Raw genomic sequence first — 20,962 nt, forward strand, 5'->3', positions numbered from 1 at the left:
TTTTGGCCCAAGCAAGTCTCTTCTTATTGGTGTCCGTTAGTAGTGGTTTCTTTGCAGTAATTCGACCATGAAGGCCTGATTCACGCAGTGTCCTCTGAACAGTTGATGTTGAGATGTGTCTGTTAAATTAATTTTGTGAAGCATTTATTTGGGCTGCAATCTGAGGTGCAGTTAACTCTAATGAACTTATCTTCTGCAGCAGAAGTAACTCTGGGTCCTCCTTTCCTGTGGCGGTCCTCATGAGAGCCAGTTTTATCATAGTTCTTGATGGTTTTTGTGACTGCACTTGAAGAATCTTTCAAAATTCTTGAAATTTTCTGGATTGACTGACCTTCATGTTTTAAAGTAATGTTGGACTGTCGTTTCTCTTTACTTATTTAAGCTGTTCTTTCCACAATATGGACTAAGGGACATCTTCTGTATACCACCTTACCTTGTCACAACACAACTGATTGGCTCACTCTCTAACAAGGCAAACCTGTTAATTGAAATTCATTCCAGGTGACTACCTCATGAAGCTGGTTGAGAGAATGCCAAGTGTGCAAAACTGTCAAGGCAAAGGGTGGCTACTTTGAATAATCTAAAATATATCTTGATTTATTTAACAGTTTTTTGGTTACTACATGATTCCATGTGTTATTTCATAGTTTTGATGTATTCCCTATTATTCTACAATGTAGAAAATAGTCAAAATAATGGAAAAACCTGGAATGAGTAGGTGTCCAAACTTGACTATATGTGTATGCCCCCCACTCCTAAAACCAAAGTTGCGCCTCTATTTTATGACCAAAACTAAACCTGTATCTGCTAGCACAATAACTGTTAGAGACAAAGAATTTTGTTGAATTTTTTTATGTTTAAAACCATTTACATCAACACCGATGGGATTCAATGCCGTCAGGAGTAAGTACCCCAAAATCCCAGTAGCCTACAAAACATACATGGTCAACAGTTTATCACTAGATGGCAGGGCAGAGAGGGCAATGACAGTGCTAAACTTCATAAATTAAAAATAAACACTATAGGAAACCTCTCCATCTGCAATTCACTTACATCACATACAAGCTTGGCATGATGACCTGTACCTAAACAAGGCAAGGAGGAAAGAATACAATGCTATACAGAAAACTGATCAGATGAATAAGGAGCCTACTGTAAAAGGTCCCTACTGTACCTTTCACACAGTGAGTGCTTAGTGAGTGGTTAACTATCATTGTCCATACCCTGATGAGTGGCACTAACAGTGGGGTCTAATGTGAATAGGTAAGAGGATAAAGAGAGTGATGATGGAGCACCCGTTAAAAGTGGCTCCCATCGTCAACACTCACAGAGCTACAAGGAGATGCTATTCTAATGTCTCCAACAATAAGGACAGGAGTCAAACCACATAACCGGCACACGGTAAATAATGGATTTCATTATCATAGCTTTTTTTCACTGGATCTCAAAGCACCACTTGTACTAGCTTTGTCACTGACAGTGCTTAAGATATATTTTTCATAAATACATGGTTCATATAGTGTGCAATCAATCAATACTTTATAGAATAGGCAGGCAAGTGATATTGAACAAACATTCTGAAAAATAACTAAAACAAACATCTAATACAAATCAACATTTTCACAGATACACCTTTTGCACTTTAGCAGATAGAACATGAAGACCTGTGACGTATGAGACCATGATGGAGGAATGGTAAGAGCTAACCCCGCTTCCCCCGTAAAGTGGTTTTCACAAAGCTTGAATTTGTGTGGTTGAGTGGAAAAAGTAGGCACCACCATCTGCACATACACAGCATTGAACAAATAGCACCAGAGAGGTTGCTAGGGGCAACCTTCTATCCAGCATGGCTGTCAGTGTCATTAGAAATAAACAGCAGTGTGATTATAGGAAGCCTGGTGTCTTGGCGAGCTTTAACTTTGGAAAGCTAGAGAAAAATAAAGGATGAAATAAGAGGCAAAATGTCTCTCGTCTGTTTGTTTTTTTGCCGAAGGTTCTCCCTGCTGCCATGTATTGTGCATGCTTTGTGTCAAAGGTGTTCTGAGTGAGGAGATGAATGGTTTAACCCTACAATACTCTCACCTTTGACTTCTGTGCATTCCATCAGCAAACAAGCTAAGATCTAATAGTCAATATTTCAGAGATTACAGTAGTGTTTTAGCTCTAGACACGATTGAAAATGTAGAATATTAACAACAAAAATATTACAACAATACAAAAAGTGCAGTAATGAGAGAAAGGAAGATTAAAGTGAATTTGTTCAGCTGAAACTTCTGTGGTAATGCTGACCAGAAAGACTGGGAGGATAATACCAAGAACTCACAGCTGTCATTCAAATACTGCAAACTGACAGAGCGGTTAAAAGGTCCTCTCAGTTACTTAAACGACACTACTCTAAAGCCTTAAAATTATGCCAAATGCAAGAAACCATTCCATTCACTTATAGGATAGAAGGAAAACAATAAGATGTATTTTAATAAAATATGCCACGTGTCTTTGACAATGATTCAATTCAGTGTCTCCGTAGTTCATAACGACATTTATCACTTCTTGGAAACAATGCGTGTCAAGGCCCATTAAATAGCAGATACATCAAATGTCACGACTGCAATCCACAGTTCCTCTTGTACAATTAAAAGCCAAAATGTAAACAAAGCCCAAACTTAAATGGGATATAAATATATTTGTCACAAAACTGTAAAACATCAAGCGGTCTAAATTCACTTGACTCTTCCTTTAAAAAAAAAAAATGAAGGTGGCATATTGGTCATACAAAACAAAACATTGAGTGCTATCACTTTTTTTTCTTTGAATGAGGTGACAGAGCTGTTAAATATGGATGAAGATGAAGTGTTTTTGACCAGGGTGCAGTTGAGTCAGGGAGAAGGATCACATTAGATGAAGCATTGGTTGTGATGGTTTGTCTGGGAGTTGGGGTGGATTCTCCCGCTCATCTCCTCTCTGGCTCAGCTGACAGGAGAGCCTAACCCAGGCTGGTGATGTTCGACCTCCCACCGGGGGGCGCCGCGATGCGCTGGGTGTTGCGGCGAGGAATATTATCATCAACCTGTGCACCTGGGCATGAGAGATAGAGAGAAAAAAAGTCAAATCTTAAAGGGGATTTGAATGAGACATCGCTCTGATTTCCCTGACAAAAAAACAACACAAGAAGTTGTTTATTTTTAACAGATGAAATATATTGTAAAATTGCAGGCCAAAATGATAAAACTGGAGTGCCTACAGTCGTGGCCAAAAGTTTTGAGAATGACACAAATATTAATTTTCACAAAGTCTGCTGCCTCAGTTTGTATGATGGCAATTTGCATATACTCCAGAATGTTATGAAGAGTGATCAGATGAATTGCAAAGTCCCTCTTTGCCATGCAAATGAACTGAATCCCCCAAAAACATTTCAACTGCATTTCAGCCCTGCCACAAAAGGACCAGCTGACATCATGTCAGTGATTCTCTCGTTAACACAGGTGTGAGTGTTGACGAGGACAAGGCTGGAGATCACTCTGCCATGCTGATTGAGTTTGAATAGCTCTGGATAAGAGCGTCTGCTAAATGACTTAAATGTAAATGTAAATAACAGACTGGAAGCTTCAAAAGGAGGGTGGTGCTTGGAATCATTGTTCTTCCTCTGTCAATAATGGTTATCTGCAAGGAAACATGTGTCGTCATCATTGTTTTGCACAAAAAGGGCTTCACAGGCAAGGATATTGCTGCCAGTAAGATTGCACCTAAATCAACCATTTATCAGATCATCAAGAACTTCAAGGAGGGCGGTTCAAATGTTGTGAAGAAGGCTTCAGGGCGCCCAAGAAAGTCCAGCAAGTGCCAGGACCGTCTCCTAAAGTTGATTCAGTTACGGGATCGTGGCACCATCAGTACAGAGCTTGCTCAGGAATGGCAGCAGGCAGGTGTGAGTGCATCTGCACGCACAGTGAGGCAAAGACTTTTGGAGGATGGCCTGGTGACAAGAAGGGCAGCAAAGAATCCACTTCTCTCCAGGAAAAACATCAGGGACAGACTGATATTCTGCAAAAGGTACAGGGATTGGACTGCTGAGGACTGGGGTGAAGTCATTTTCTCTGATGAATCCCCTATCCGATTGTTCGGGGCATCCGGAAAAAAGCTTGTCCGGAGAAAACAAGGTGAGCGCTACCATCAGTCCTGTGTCATGCCAACAGTAAAGCATACTGAGACCATTCACGTGTGGGGTTGCTTCTCAGCCAAGGGAGTGGGCTCACTCACAATTTTGCCTAAGAACACAGCCATGAATAAAGAATGGTACCAACACATCCTCTGAGAGCAACTTCTCCCAACCATCCAGGAACAGCTTGGTGACGAACCATGCCTTTTCCAGCATGATGGGGCACCTTGCCATAAGGCAAAAGTGATAACTAAGTGGCTCAGGGAACAAAACATCTTGGGTCCATATTTTGGGTCCATGGCCAGGAAACTCCCCAGTCCTTAATCCCATTGAGAACTTGTGGTCAATCCTCAAGAGGTGGGTGGACAAACAAAAACCCACAAATTCTGACAAACTCCAAGCATGGATTATTCAAGAATGGGCTGCCATCAGTCAGGATGTGGCCCAGAAGTTAATTGACAGCATGCCAGGGCGGATTGAAGGGTCAACACTGCAAATATTGACTCTTTGCATCAACTTCATATAATTGTTAATAAAAGTCTTTGACACTTATATAATGCTTGTAATTATACTTCAGTATTCCATAGTAACATCTGACAAAATATCTAAAGACACTGAAGCAGCAAACTTTGTGAAAATTAATATTTGTGTCATTCTCAAAACTTTTGGCAACAACATAACATGTCTTAGTATTATGCTATTCCTACTGATGTTCCATGTAAGAGCTGTGAGAGACATTTTGAGCTGTACTCACCAGACAGGCTGAAGCCAGACTGGTGCAGGTTGCGAACTGGCTGAGGACCCTGCTGATGCTGTTGCTGCTGCTGCTGCAGCTTAGCTGGAGAGGTCTTCACTGAGGTGACCGGAGTCATTACCTTAGGTGTCACATTCTCACACACTGGCCCATCATAGAGACCCCTGGGGACCCCCCTCAGCTCCGTCAGCTTGGAGGAGACAAACAGAGAGACAGACAGACAGACAAGATGACAGCATCAGTTCGGCTGTTCGAGTTCTGCGATCATCGCTGTCAGTGGGAATGGTCATAAACAATCTATTCTGTGCCAATTTCACAGCACTATAGACTCACCCTGCTGCGAGCCTTTATCCTCCTGTAGACATGGTCAGGGAAGGGCTTGCGGCTCACATAGCGCCCACATCCCTCAGTGGTATGGAGGTCGCCCTCTTCCAACACGATTTTGCCCTGGCTGATCACCACCAGGGGAGCTCCACGCACCTCAATGCCCTCAAAGATATTATAGTCCACCGCCTGCAGAAGAACAGCTCTGATGAGAACAGTGACAAATAGACTGGCACAGTACAAGAGGGCAAATAACATAGAAAGAGAACACCAAGACTACACGATTATCACATGCACAAAACAACAACACATTTAAACAAGTTGAGGCCTTTTTCAATATGAACTTCAGTCCGGGCTTTAGTCTTTCAATGACTTGTGCCAGCATGGTGATGGCCATCAATCACATCAACATAGATGCCCAGAGAGAAAGACTGACTGTTACACTGTTACACAGTGAGTCACTGACATTCAGCTGACATCCTACTAGGAAACTAGTGCTAATATAGCCAGCTAGCTCCTCTAAATGATGAGTAGTGATGACTCAGTGAGCGATAAAAAAATAATAATACAAATCGTTTGTCACACCAGATAGATAGGTGCAGTGAAATATGACGTTTTACAGGGTCAGACATAGCAGTACAGCGCCCCGGACCAAATTATGATTAAGTGCATTGCTCAAGGGCACATCAACAGATTTTTCACCTTGCCGGCTTGGGTATTCAAATCCAAACCGACAAGTTACTGGCCGAACGCTCTAACCGCTAGGCTACCAAACAGTCTGCATGAGGTGTTCTGTGAAAAGCCATTTCGGGTGAGTAGATTTTTACTTGTTAGGTTGGATCAAAGCTTTGTTGGTAAAAGAGCTTCAATGTTTCATATGAAAATGAGTCCTACATACAGTAGGTGTGACTAAAACCATGTATAAATACCATGACATGGTCAATACAGTGTGGGTTGGCCAGGCTCTTACCACGTTGTGGCTCTTGGCAGAGATGACCTTGCTGACGTCTGGGTCCCAGAGGACCAGGTCGGCGTCAGAGCCCACAGCGATGCGGCCCTTACGGGGGTACAGGTTGAAGATCTTAGCTGCATTGGTGCTGGTCACAGCCACAAACTGGTTCTCGTCCATTTTTCCAGTCACCTAAGGGAATCAGAAGACAAGGCGCTGTCACTTCCTTTCTAACAAAACAGCTGCAAACATTCACCACCAACTGAGACAACCGCTTGATGACATGAATAACTGTGGCACAAACAGGGAAAGTAGATTGATTGTTAATACCACAAGATCTGTGTCTATTTACAATAACAGGATACATTTAAAAGAAGCATGTGTGATTGGGGTATGTTTGATGGTAGGAAACCCGGCAGAAAAGTCAGTAGTGTGCCTCACCACACACTTGTCCCAGATGAGGGAGAGTCTCTCCTCAGTGCCGTTGGTGCCCTCTGGGATGAGGGTGAAGTTGTCTTTACCCACGGCACGCTGGGAGGTGTGGAATGTGCAATGAGCACTACCAGTCACCTGCAGGTCACCACTGGAAAGGAACAAAGGATGGAGGGGAAGAGGGAGAGAGACTACTAACAGGTCTTATGTTTGATCTTTCTGTCTTGAGTGATACGACTTTCCAGGAGGCTAGGATGACATACTGCCCTCTGGTGGAAGATGTGTGTAAGTAACACATGATTACTGCATAGCTCTGTGTTGAATAAAGGTACATAGTGTAAATGGTGTACCTACCAGGAGAGCAGTGAGTTAAGATAGTCAGGGGTGGTGGGGTCGGGGCTGAGGGGTGGGGAGGTGATGAAGGCAGCTGCCTTGGCCCAGTTCTTACTCCAGTAGTGGGTGCCGTCCGTGCCCAGGCTGGCAGAGATGGGCTCTCCATACACCACAGCGCCTAGAGTACCACAGAAACACAGCAAAACACGAGGTCAGCATGGCAGGGAGAGTCAGTGTTCTATACACCTCAGAGTGCTCGTGCCCGGTCTGCAAGCCAGGACTGATTTACAAGTGGAATCATTTATGTGGGATTTGACATTTAGTGTATCTATAACCACAGAGAACAATCAATACAAAAACATGTTGCAGTAGTCCATCACCACACTTCTTTCTCCTTTTTACTAGTACCCTTTTTCCTGGCCAGGGCGATGACGTCAGCAGCACTCTTGCTCATCACCTTGGTGATGTACAGGGGGCAGTTGGTCTGATTGGCCACAGTGACTGACCGGTTGACTGCCTCTGCCTCCACCTACACACCAGACAGACACAGAGAGAGGGATTTCAGTCCAAACAGACCAGACTCAGTGACCTTCATGTTGAGTTACAGACTAGCTTTAATGCTTCTAGGCATTCTGGAAGAAGCAAGCATAGGAAAGAACACTCGACTCACTCATTTACATCTGTATTGAATTCTGTTAATATCATACAGCCTCTTACCTAATGTCCATGTAAAGCAACCAAAGGCACACATCAAATACAAGCAGAAGGCTGATAGAAGCACAGGACCTGGCCAGAGGTCATACTTACCTCCTCTGGGCGGCTCAGTACATGACCCTCAGGGCCAGTGATGCCCAGCTCCAGGATCCTGCACTGCTCCTGCAAACACATCAGACAACAGCTTTTAAAAAATACATAATTTATTGCCACATACAATAAAACTGTGAAATGTGTTGTTTTACAGGGTCAGCCATAGTAGTACAGCACCCCTAGAACAACCTAGGGATAAGTGCTTTGCTCAATGGTATATCATCCTATTTTTCACCTCGGGTATTCGAACCAGCGACCTTTCAGTTACAGGTGCAACGCTCTAACCCTTAGGCTACCTGCGCTTGGCCAGTGGAGAAGGCAAGCTGGGACACGGTGATAGGGTTTATTAGAGGTTCTGTTACCTGGGCAATGATGTCCCCGTTCTCTGCGTGCACCTGAGCGATGGCACCCAGGTCTCTGATGACACCGAACACCTCGTACATCTACAGGAGGAGGAAAGCAGCCGGTCACACGCAGGGCAGGCTTTAGCAATGAGGACATTTACAAGATGACTGGAGATCTCTTTATCAGAGCAACATGTGTTGGGATGAGAATCAGAATCAGAAGGAGAGTGCTAAATGCACAGATTAGTTCATTTACTCCACTTCTCTCTTTAGCTTGGACCACTTTGTTCAACTCCGAATTCCCACGGCAATCAACTAGGTATTCACAGCTGCAATAGGCCACAGGAAACGGTCAGGCAATCTTTCAGCACGTGTTGCAAGAGTCATCCCCAGTGTCAGTCCTAAACACTAACCAGCCTGTGCTGAGTGGGGAAACTCAATATTGGCCCATAACAAAGCTCTCACAGAAAGACATGAGGCACGTGGGAGTGATCATTCACCCCAGACAGACAATCCTTTACCTAGCATTCAGAAAGCAGTAGACTTTCCAGAAGAGGTGAAGAGGTCTACAATAATCTCTGAATGTTTGGAGCAGTGACGTACTGTAGCAAGCAAGATACGCAGGCGTAACGTGAACACTCGTGCAAATCCCTCATTTTACGTCAACAACTACTTTTTACACCTGCTAATCTATAGTTAGGATTCAGCCTCCAAAGAGTTTATCAGAAATGTAATACAGAATATCATTCTGTCATGCAATTTAGCTACACAAAGTGCAATGCAATCATTACTTTAAAAAGGCACAAGCCTCCAGAAATGTTGACTCCTCCATCCGTCGCCAGTAAATCATACCAATCTGAAATGCTTCAAATCGTACCTGGGAGTCGGAAAGTTGGAAAACATCCTTATAAGCCAAATAGACCAGGAAAGAGTTGACACCTAAAGATAGAAAACTTATGAGCAATAGTAGCAATAAAAGGATAGAAAAGGGAGAGGAAAGGACAGTCACAGGAAGGAAATAAACCAGAAAGAGTCTTAGTAGAAGTAATAACTGCCCCAACCCCCTGACATGAGTGAATGTAGAGAGAATGGGTTGTGTAATTGTGTTAGCGACGTACCATGGTCCTTCACCAGGCTCTCCATCTCCTCCTGCATGCCCTTGTGCCAGTTAGTGATGTCCACATGCAGAGAGTAGTCACAGCAGGACTTGCTGTCGGCCCATTCCCTCCACTGGTTGAACGCTGCCAGCAGGCTCACACCAGGTTCTGGAACCACATGATCAACTACACACACACACAAACACACACCATTGAAAACACACTAGCAGTAACATTATCACATTTTACAGAGGCCAGATATATTAAAAATCATGAGACAATGTGAACATCTGGTATTGGCTACTCCTCCTGGGGTCCAAACAGGAAACAAAACATAACAAAGAAAATACATAACACAATTAAAAATACAGTACAAAATATTGTCCCTGTAAGGTGTTCTTTTATCTATTGTACTGTTAGCGGGGTGGCAGAGAGTTCCATGTAGTCATGACTATTTAAAACTGTGCGTTTCCCAGCCTCTGTTCTGGACCAGGGCACTGTGAAGAAACCTCTGCCTGCATGTCTTGTGTTGTACTGATGAGTGCCCGAAATGTGTGCAAACTGCTTGAACAGACAGTTCTGTACCTTTAACCCATCAACACCTCTCACAAAGACCAATAGTGATGCAGTCAATCTCTCCTCAAATCAACATGCGCGCAATGACGGACGGACACACGCAGGCCGTCTGGTCAGCATGTTAGAGAGGCTTCCATTAAAGAAAACCCTCTGTTCTATTAGATAGGTAACTCTCAATCCATGATAAGGCAGAGAATATAAATCCATAAAACCTATGTTTTGTCAGCAATAGGTTAAGAGCAATGATATCAAAAGCTGCACTGAAATAAAAAAAAACAGCTCCCACAATCTTATTATTATCAATTTCTTTCGGCCAATCATTAGTCAATTATGTCAGTTTCGAGCATGTTGAGTGCCCTTCCTTATAAGCATGCTAAAAGTCTGTTGTTTTGTGTAAAATAACATTGTATTTGGTCAAAAGTGATTTCCAAAAGTTTGCTAAACACTATTCACAGGCCGATTAATGATTCAAACAGCCAACCAAAGGGCGATTTGCTATTCTTTGGCCGTGTAATGACCTTTTCCCTTCCTCCAGGCCTGAGGGCACACACCGTCTTCTAAGCTTAAATTGAAAATACGGCAAACAGGGGGGGAAATTATTCCGTTACCAACTTCAGCAATTTACCATCTAGGATGTCAGTACCAAGTATCAGTAAGTCAGAATCTACCTAGACATCACATGTATTATGGGTTTCTGTCAAGTATGCCATTTCATTAGTACATACTGATCATGGTGGTTCCCCCAGCCAGAGCAGCTCGGGTGCCCTGGTAGAAGTCATCTGCTGACACCATGCCCCTGTCTGGCATCTGGAAGCGTGTGTGCACATCTATGCCCCCGGGAATCACCATGTGCCCATGGGCATCAATGATCTTCACCCCACCAGGAACAATCAGGTTCTCTCCAATTTGCCTGAGAGAAGAAGAAACGGATTGAGAGAAATTATCAAAAGGTATTACAAAAAATATACAGATTTTCTTCATATAAACTCTGCAAAAAAAGAAATGTCCTCTCACCGTCAACTGCGTTTATTTTCAGCAAACTTAACATGTGTAAATATTTGTATGAACATAACAAGATTCAACAACTGAGACATAAACTGAACAAGTTCCACAGACATGTGACTAACAGAAATGGAATTATGTGTCCCTGAACAAAGGGGGGGTCAAAAGTAACAAGCAGTATCCAGTGTGGCCTCCAGCTGCATTAAGTACTGCAGTGCATCTCCTCCTCATGGACTGCACCAGATTTGCCAGTTCTTGCTGTGAGATGTTACCCCACTCTTCCACCAAGGCACCTGCAAGTTCCTGGACATTTCTGGGGGGAATGGCCCTAGCCCTCACATTCCGATCCAACAGGTCCCAAACGTGCTCAATGGGATTGAGATCCTGGTTCTTCACTGGCCATGGCAGAACACTGACATTGCTGTCTTGCAGGATATCACACACAGAATGAGCAGTATGGCTGGTGGCATTGTCATGCTGGAGGGTCATGTCAGGATGAGCCTGCAGGAAGGGTACCACATGAGGGAGGTGGATGTCTTCCCTGTAACGCATAGTGTTGAGATTGCCTGCAATTACAACAAGCTCAGTCCGATGATGCTGTGACACACCGCCCCAGACCATGGCGGACCCTCCACCTCCAAATCGATCTCACTCCAGAGTACAGGCATCGGTGTGACGCTCATTTCTTCGACGATAAACGCAAAGCCGACCATCACCCCTGGTGAGACAAAACCGCGACTCGTCAGTGAAGAGCACTTTTTGCCAGTCCTGTCTGGTCCAGCGACGGTGGGTTTGTGCTCATAGGCGACGTTGTTGCCAGTGATGTCTTGTGAGGACCTGCCTTACAACAGGCCTACAAGCCCTCAGTCCAGCCTCTCTCAGCCTATTGCGGACAGTCTGAGCACTGATGGAGGGATTGTGTGTTCCTGGTGTAACTCGTGCAGTTGTTGTTGCCATCCTGTACCTGTCCCGCAGGTGTGATGTTCGGATGTACCGATCCTGTGCAGGTGTTGTTACACGAGTCAGTAGATAGACCTCTTTAGTGTCCTAAGTTTTCATAACTGTGACCTTAATTGCCTACTATCTGTAAGCTGTTAGTGTCTTAACAACCGTTCCACAGGTGCGTGTTCATTAACTGTTTATGGTTCATTGAACAAGCATGGGAAACAGTATTAAAACCCTTTACAATGACGATATGTGAAGGTATTTGGATTTCTACTAATTATCTTTGAAAGACAGGGTCCTGAAAAAGGGACGTTTCTTATTTTACTGAGTTTATATAACCAACAAAGGTGCAGGCAAGAAAATGGCACTCTTAACTATTAGGACTTACTTGATGACGCCATCCTCCATATAGATGTCAGCAAGGAAAGACTGGTCATCATTCACAATCTTCCCACCTTTGATTAGGAGACGATCACTCTGTGGGAAGAATTTCATTTATATTGGACTTGATTGTATTTATAGCAGTGAGTACCACAACCCATTGATTAAAAAGCATATTCCACATTGAACATATTTGCCATGAAAGGTAAGCTAGCCAATACTCAACCCAGGCACATCCATCCGTCCAGGAGAGCTTTAACAGAACCACACTGAATAGAAGCACAGAGGCGTTCCATGAGTAGCTAACGAACAAGCTGCACAAAAGGATAGAATCCTCAGCATGTATTCCTGTATAGAACAGCACTAGGGCTTTGCCAAGACATGGCCATTGTCTAGTCTGCCAAGAAACCCCAAAAAACAATGCATAAGCAGAGCTAAGTGAAAAACAAAGTAACACAACGGTATTCAAAAATGTAAGTTTGATTTGTTTACATGGAATATAAAAAAAAAAGGCCACATCTTTCTTTCTTTGTCTCTTTCTACAAAGTTTTCATAACCAACTATTCCCAACCAGAGCTGTTTCTTTCTCTGTCAAACCAGTGATGCAGTTAACACATACTCATAACGCGTCTCCATATTATGTGAGTGCAAAGACTAGGCTAATGTCCAACAGAAAAGCCCTATTAAAGCAACCACATCCATAATCTACTCAGACAGCACTCGGATTGTACATTTTTACTAGCCTAGGCTATATCTTTCATATAGAATCAGGCTTTATACATTAAGTCATAAGAGATTCCACCTCGATCACAAACAGCTCAGATCATGGAGAATAGCTCAGATCAGAGTGGTAAATTAGTTCAGTCTGAGATGCAGAGGAAAGTGCTGTGTAGACTAGGGCATGGGTTAATGGAAGACCAAGAGAATGCACTTAAGCTGCAATACGTAACATTTTGGGCAACCTGACCAAATGTATCTTTTACTTTTGGTTTCATACACCAGCTTCAAACTGAAAAGACAATATATGGTTATTGAAAATATATTTCACAGCAGTTTAGATGGTACAATGATTCTCTACATTAGGTGAACTACACTAAACAAAAATATAAACGCAACATGCAACAATTTTACTGAGTTACAGTTCATAAGTAAAATCAGTCAACTGACAAATGAATTTGGCTACAATCTATGGATTTCACATGACTGGGAATACAGATACGCATCTGTTGGTCAGATACTTTTTTTTATTTTAAAAGGTAGGGGTGTGGATCAGAAAACCAGTCAGTATCTGGTGTGATCACCATTTGCCTCATGCAGCATCTCCTTTGCATAGAGTTGATGTGGCTGTTGATAGTGGCCTGTGGAATGTTGTCCCAATCTTCAATGGCTGTGCAAAGTTGCTGAATATTGGCGGGAACTGGAACACACTGTCATACATGTCAATCCAGAGCATCCCAAACATGCTCAATGGGTGACATGTTGGGTGAGTATGAAACCCATGGAAGAACTGGGACATTTTCAGCTTACAGGAACTGTGTACAGACATGGGGCCGTGCATTATCATGCTGAAACATGAAGTAATGGTGGCGGATGAATGGCATGACAATGGACCTCAGAATCTCGTCATGGTTTCTCTGTGCAATCAAATTGCAATAAATAAAATGCAATTGTGTTCATTGTCCGTAGCTTATGCCTGTCCATACCATAACCCCACCGCCACCATGGGCATTCTGATGTCAACGTTAGGAACAGCAAACCGCTCGTCAACACGACGCCATACACTGTTTGCCATCTGCCTGGTACAGTTGAAACCGGGGTTCATCCGTGAAGAGCACACTTCTCCAGAGTGCCAGTGAAGGTGAGCATTAGCCCACTGAAGTTGGTTACAACGCCGAACTGCAGTCAGGTCAAGACCCTGATGAGAAGGATGAGCACGCAAATGAGCTTCCCTGGGACGGTTTCTGACAGTTTTTGCAGAAATTCTTCGGTTGTGCAAACCCACAGTTTCATCAGCGGTCCGGGTTGCTTGTCTCAGACGATCCTGCAGGTGAAGAAGCCGGATGTTGAGGTCCTGGGCTGGCATGTTTTTTTTTTTAAATGTATTTTTATCTTTATTTAACTAGGCAAGTCAGTTAAGAACAAATTCTTATTTTCAATGACAGCCTGGGAACAGTGGGTTAACTGCCTGTTCAGGGGCAGAACAACATATTTGTTTGTACCTTGTCAACTCGGGGATTTGAACTTGCAACCTTCCGGTTACTAGTCCAACGCTCTAACCACTAGGCTACCCTGCCGCCTCGTTACACGTGTTTAGTGGTTGAGGCCGGTTGGAAGTACAGACAAATTCTCTAAAATTATGTTGGAGGTGGTTTACCACCTGGCAACAGCTCTGGTGGACATTCCTGCAGTCAGCATGCCAATTGCGTGCTTCCTCAAAACTTGAGAACATTTGTGGCATTGTGTTGTGACAAAACTGAACATTTTAGAGTGGGCTTTTGTCCCCAGCACAAGGTGCACCTATGTAACGACCATGCTGTTTAATCAGCTTCTTGATATGCCACACATGTGTAACGTGGATGGATTACCATGGCAAAGGTGAAATGCTCACTAACAGGGATGTAAACAAATGTGTGCATGGGACCAACACTTTACATGTTGCGTTTATATTTTTGTTCAGTATATTACAATTTTAGCAACAAGGAAATGGAGGAGTGAATTATGCACAATGCACCTTTAAGAGTAGGACAAATAATCCCATTTCCATCTAAGGAGAGCATGTTAGTGTAGGCTCGGGCTGACCTACTTCTCATCAGGCTTTCCTCGGTGAGTGTGGGCTGGGTAGCTTCTGTAATGAGGCTGACAGAGGCTCTCTCCAGACTGCACAGCAGCCCACAAGATGTAGGATGTTAGTATCCCCTAGCTAGCACCCTGACCTGACCACTTCCACCTTCAGACAGTGACCAATAGCCAACCACTAATGGCCGCAGAGAAGACTTTAGACAAACCTCAGAATCTTAAAGGCAATCCAAAAGGGCATTCTTCCATCATGATCTAACAGACTATTGTCAAGTGGGTCAGATTATGCTACATTTCTGGACTCAAACTGGAACATTTTTAATAACAGGCCTGAATGCAGAGAATAAAGCACACTGGTTCCAATATCCTCTTTTAGAACCATGAGTGATCTTGTCTTACTTATCTTCCTCTGTTCATCATCCATAGTAATACCTGTATCTTTAATAGTCTTAGGAGATCTAGGCAAAACACTGATGTATTGTGTTTTAATCTATGTCTTGCCACTGCAGAGGCAGGTGATAACTGAAGCATCTTTTAATAAACACCTCACAAACAGAATGAATCTCTGTCACACCCAAATGCACCAGTGGAGGTAAACTATTTATTCAGAGAAATAAACATCCCTGAGATTGAAAGCCTCAAGGGCAAGCATATAATTGATTTATGTCATGGTAATTCTGTTAACAATTGGGCCCAGGGTATAATTGTGAAAAATCTGAGCAACTCCATGCTGTGCAAATTCTTGACACAGTGATGAAATGAGAGCGAAATGAAATGCAACCACTCCACTGAATGGCATTTAGAACATGCATTATGACTAGTTAGGTAATGAAAATCCATATCCTCACTTAAAAAGCCTTCCTCCTGCCTCGTGTACAGTGAGCCCAGCCCAGTAAAATGCTGAGCTGGATGGGCTCTGTGGATGAGTGGATGGGTAATCTTTGTGACACGGAAATGATTCTGTACCAAACACTCTCCTGGAATTATTTAGGCTACTGCCATAGACTTCGCATCATTGTATCTGTCCCATTATGGTGTCCGTGAGAGCATGGGCAGTGCCATTTGAAGTAGTCCATTTTCTTATTCTGCTACTTCTATGAGTTTTGGGACGGCAGGTAGCTTAGTGGTTAGAGCGTTGGGCCAGTAACAGAAAGGTTGCTAGATCGAATCCCTAAGCTGACAAGTTAAAAATCTGTCGTTCTGCCCCTGAACAAGGCAGTTAATCCACTGTGCCTAGGTTGTCATTGTAAATAAGAATTTGTTCTTAACTGACTTGCCTAGTTAAAATAAATAAATAAAGTTGGCATACAAACTGAAAGGGTTCACACTGCCACCTAGAGTGTGTTGTTTGAATAGGTATGAAGCCACAGTTGGCAATTTACAGCCCCCTGCAGTTATGGAATGTTTCCTTTACTAGTATAATTTATTGGCTGATCCCTTCTGGTGACTTGGATGGAATGATGTGATCCTTCCTTAAAGAGATTCTCTGGTACTTTTGTATACATTTTATCAAGTAGTTCTGAAAGTAGTGACCACAAGCGTAAAGTGGTCCCTGAAAATTGCATACTATGTCACATATGTGCAGATATGTGAACTATGTCACTGCCGTCTCTGCTGTGTGAATGATGTGCATCTGGCTCAAATGGCAAGGGGCTGAAGCTCATTGGTTGAACTCAAATTGCTAGGGGCCGGCCCATGTGGGGGAAAATATAGGGCAAATGGCACCGCATAGCTTCGAGAAAAACAGTTGCTTTCAAACTAGGGATTTTGTGGCTAATTGAGGTAAAACACAGGGTTTCTATTAGCCGATAATAGCCGGCTTTTGGACGATAAAAAAAGAGAAAAGTCTATAAAATTGGGGTCCGCCGATTGTCCGAGAAGGAAAAAAATAATAATAATGCTTTTTATAATGCTTTTTTTCTCTCGAAAGAATGCTTTTTAACCTATTCATTGATGGAAATACCAGTCAATGTAAATACATTTGACTAGTCATGCTTATTGGTCTATAGGTTAATTTGCATAAGAGGAATTAAATTGGCACATGTATACTGTATATTAAGTATCTTATTTATCACACGTGTACAAAATGCAGATACAGAAGCTTTGAGCTGAAAATCTGTCCGACAGCATGAGAGCTGCTGCTACAGCATCTCAAACAGCAACTGCACAGGCAACAGAAGGCAGGTTTCATCAGCGCATCACACACCACTTCGCATTGGACTGGAGACAGTATGCACTTTGAAAACATACACTTAATTGTCTGAAACCTGAACGTTTTACTACATATTATGAGGCATGTTTGGCCTTGCTTCAATGTAGCCCAGTCAAAATCAGACCATATCCGGAGGCAATTATTTTATATCAACTTTTTTTCATCGTCCAGTAGCTAAAGGCACAATCCTAGTCATATTAGCAACCCATGTTAGTTGTTAAAAATTAGAACTCCCCTCTTTCTAAATTTCTAACAGACATTTTCATCTCTGTCACATGAAACCGTTTGCATGTGCGGTGCGGCTTTGACATCGGTGTTTTCCCGCTAACTGCATTATGGAACAAACATTCATCCATAGCCTACTTACTGCCTTGTGCGCATTGCTACTCTTATAATGTGAGGAAATAATAGTTTATCAACATTTTAAACTAAACATTCTGATCTATATTCCCACAACTGTCCCAAAGTCTGTTTGTAATAGGCTATTTCCTTCTCGACAAACTGACCAATACAATAGGTCAACTTTTCTACTATTGGGGATAGTAGATTGACATAGGCTAGTGATTTTGCTGTTCATTACTCGTGTTGTTGGCTGAGAAAAAGTACATGTGGCCCGTTACTCTAGCGTCTTCAATGTGCACATCAGAATTTGGGAAGAAGGACCGCACATCATTGCATCCTCGACTTGTATGTTCTGTTAATATGAATTATCGTAATCAAATGTGATTCTTTCATTCTGAGCTCTGTGGGAGGACTCCCTAATCAGGTTACGCACCCCATGCTAAAACTGGCTTTAGGGCACTACAGTCCTCCAACTATCTCTATGGCTACAGGTCAAATGTTCAGTAGGTCTAGGCTAGAGGTCGACCGATTATGATTTTTCAAGCCAATACCGATTATTGGAGGACCAAAAAAGCCAATACCGATTAAATCGGGCAATTTAAAAATATATATATTTGTAATAATGACAATTACAACAATACTGAATGAACACTTATTTTAACTTAATATAATACATCAATAAAATCAATTTAGCCTCAAGTAAATAATGAAACATGTTCAATTTGGTTTAAATAATGCAAAAAACAAAGTGCCGGAGAAGAAAGTACAAGTGCAATATGTGCTATGTAAGAAAGCTAACGTTTCAGTTCCTTGCTCAGAACATGAGAACATATGAAAGCTGGTGGTTCCTTTTAACATGAGTCTTCAATATTCCCAGGTAAGAAGTTTTAGGTTGTAGTTATTATAGGAATTATAGGACTATTTCCCTCTATACCATTTGTATTTCATTCAAATTTGACTATTGGATGTTCTTATAGGCATTGCCAGTGTAACAGTATAGTGTAACAGTATAGCTTCCGTTACTCTCCTCGCTCCTCCCTGGGCTCGAACCAGCAACACAATGACAACAGCCACCATCGAAGCAGCTTTACCCATGCAGAGCAAGGGGAACAACTACTAGAAGGCTCAGAGCGAGTGACGTTTGAAATGTTATTAGCGCACGCTAACTAGCTAGCCATTTCACTTCGGTTACACCAGCCTCATCTCGGGAGTTGATAGGTTTGAAGTCATAAACAGCGCAATGCTTGACGCACAACGAAGAGCTGCTGGCAAAATGGCCGAAAGTGCTGTTTGAATGAATGTTTAAGTGCTTGCTTCTGCCTACCACCGCTCAGTCAGATACTTAGATACTTGTATGCTCAGTCAGATTATATGCAACGCAGGACACACTAGATAATATCTAGTAATATCAACCATGTGTAGTTAACTAGTGATTATGATTGATTGTTTTTTAAAAGATAAGTTTAATGCTAGCTAGCAACTTACCTTGGCTTACTGCATTCGCGTAACAGGCAGTCTCTTTTTTAAATTTTTATAATAATAATAGGCGATCAAAAACACCGATTTCAGATTGTTATGAAAACATGAAATCGGCCATTCCGATTAATCGGTCGACCTCTAGTCTAGGCATAGCCATGGGAAGAATGGATGCTGAGGGTGCTGCAGCACCCCCCGATAAAAAAAAACATTAAAATAATAATTACTTTTCAGCAGAGCGGAGAAAACTACTCCTCAGCATACCTCCCCAAAGTCAAATCCATGTACATTACCAGCATCCCATAACTTATCTCTTTGCTTAGGTGGGGGGTGAGAGAGTAGCCTAGTTCATGCAAATAACAGGGTCCCCTTTTAAAGCCACACCATGCTGTCATCTGAAGGCTGGGGGCTGCTGGAATTGAGTCGTTTGTATGCAATGCCTGAGATGTAAAGGGGTTTAGATAGGCCTCCTCCAGTTGTGAAAGAGATCCGACAGCTGCCTGAAAATAACAGTTCCCCTCCATGCTGCCCTTGCAGAAACAAAAATGGACAGCTACCTTTTTATTTCAATAATTCATATATTTTAGAGAGGAACGCACAAAAATGTGTGGTTTGTTATTTGATTCAAGCCATTAAATACCTAAATGTCATTACTGTATCTACAGTATATTTCAGCATATAGTCAAAAGCCAGGCCTTCACGATCACAGCAAAAAGCAAGGATGGATTTCATCCAATGACCTACTTTATAGAAATGTTTTTTTGCCCTTTCAATTACTGTCCCCATCCCCATGTGTCATCATGGCAAATCAACCCAATGCTTTCTAGGGTTGATAGGACGAATTGTTGTGACAAATACATATTTATCCAATTAATATATTTCCAAACAATTTGGAAAATAATGAGGCCTAGCTAAAACAAATGCTATTGTTGCTGGGATTTTCCTCACATTTGATTTTATATGATGGTATTCCCAAGGTCTATAACTACAGTATTACCAATACTGCATTAAAAGTATAATATAATCAATCTGAATATAAGGAGGAAGAAGTACATAATGTCCCAATCATCTATTATTTTTCCCTAAACCTGCCGCTAGGCTAAATCGTATAACATGGTAGGATATGGAATGGCTGCAAAATAGGATGCACAGAATCAAATGCGCGTCTCAATGAGTATTCCAATGACAAGAGCGAGCTACAATTCGTTCAATTTCTTATGACCAATTACCGTGTCTTTGTTTATTATAGCAGTGCAAGTGGTGACATTGCATTTGTACAAATGGATCCAGTCCTCCTCAGACTATGCTGGCTGTAGCTAGCAAGCTAACTGTGTAATCCCCACTGCTAGCTTGTTCAGCCATGCATCGCCGGTCTAGATTTTACATACAATTTTGTAAAACTATAAGCATTTAAAACACAATACTCACTGTAATGCGTGGGATATTTTTCTTTCCCTGGTACCCAGACATTTTAGCGGCGCGTTGTCAGCCTCCTCGATTATGGTAGTCACCACACTTGTGTAAACTAGACCGCTAGCAATGAAAGGAATGGATGCTCAGATGTGTTGAGACCAGTCCACGCCCAGACAAAATTGTGTCTGCAGCTATCGCCTGCAACAGAACCAATAACTAAATTCGTGAAATAACTCTATCCGTTCCAACGTCCAAAGAGGTTTGCTGAATGAACCTGAACGGTCTGACAGTCTTTCCTCGCGTGCCAATGCTGAGCCAAGCCAGTCCAGACAGTCAGTCACCAACAGGGAGCGAGAATATAACCGGTGATGAGGGCCGTGGCCACAGTGCATGCGCAACGCCCCACCCTGCTCCAATCTTCACTCTCCAGCTCACCTGCTACCAGCAAGTCTGGAGCATGAGAGAAGTAGCAGTAACACTGATGCTAATTTGACTGGTCTGAAACAATGCAACTTCCTTTATTCAGAAAGGACAAACAAAGTCAAAAGGGCTGTGTGTTACGAATAACCCTAACCTGTATAATCAAGTTGTGCATGGTCAACATGAATGTTACTACGTTACTA

At 42.6% G+C, this 20,962-nt stretch overlaps 1 protein-coding gene across 1 annotated transcript; it reads right to left on the reverse strand.

The window, feature by feature from the left end:
- Positions 1 to 1,517: 1,517 nt before the first annotated feature.
- On the reverse strand, positions 1,518 to 20,757 carry LOC118358297 (dihydropyrimidinase-related protein 2-like). The gene is made up of 14 exons (XM_035735943.2): positions 20,355 to 20,757; positions 12,108 to 12,196; positions 10,498 to 10,682; positions 9,218 to 9,382; positions 8,977 to 9,038; positions 8,118 to 8,198; positions 7,756 to 7,824; positions 7,357 to 7,477; positions 6,970 to 7,126; positions 6,625 to 6,766; positions 6,205 to 6,375; positions 5,244 to 5,423; positions 4,911 to 5,100; positions 1,518 to 3,075 (listed from the first exon to the last, which is right to left on the reverse strand). The coding sequence occupies exons 1-14, from the start codon at positions 20,394 to 20,396 to the stop codon at positions 2,984 to 2,986; spliced, it is 1,746 nt and encodes a 581-aa protein (XP_035591836.1). The 5' UTR covers positions 20,397 to 20,757; the 3' UTR covers positions 1,518 to 2,983.
- Positions 20,758 to 20,962: the final 205 nt, after the last annotated feature.

The sequence above is a fragment of the Oncorhynchus keta genome, chromosome 25, assembly GCF_023373465.1.
Source record: "Oncorhynchus keta strain PuntledgeMale-10-30-2019 chromosome 25, Oket_V2, whole genome shotgun sequence".
In the NCBI taxonomy this organism is placed as follows: Eukaryota; Metazoa; Chordata; class Actinopteri; order Salmoniformes; family Salmonidae; genus Oncorhynchus; species Oncorhynchus keta.

Excerpts from the sequence above, each read along its gene's own strand:
- LOC118358297 (XM_035735943.2), bottom strand. The coding sequence starts at position 20,396 with ATGTCTGGGTACCAGGGAAAGAAAAATATCCCACGCATTACA. Across the intron at positions 6,376-6,624 it reads TCATCTGGGACAAGTGTGTG|GTGACTGGAAAAATGGACGA; the intron begins GTGAGGCACACT and ends TGATTCCCTTAG. Across the intron at positions 5,101-5,243 it reads GGATAAAGGCTCGCAGCAGG|CTGACGGAGCTGAGGGGGGT; the intron begins GTGAGTCTATAG and ends GTCTCCTCCAAG.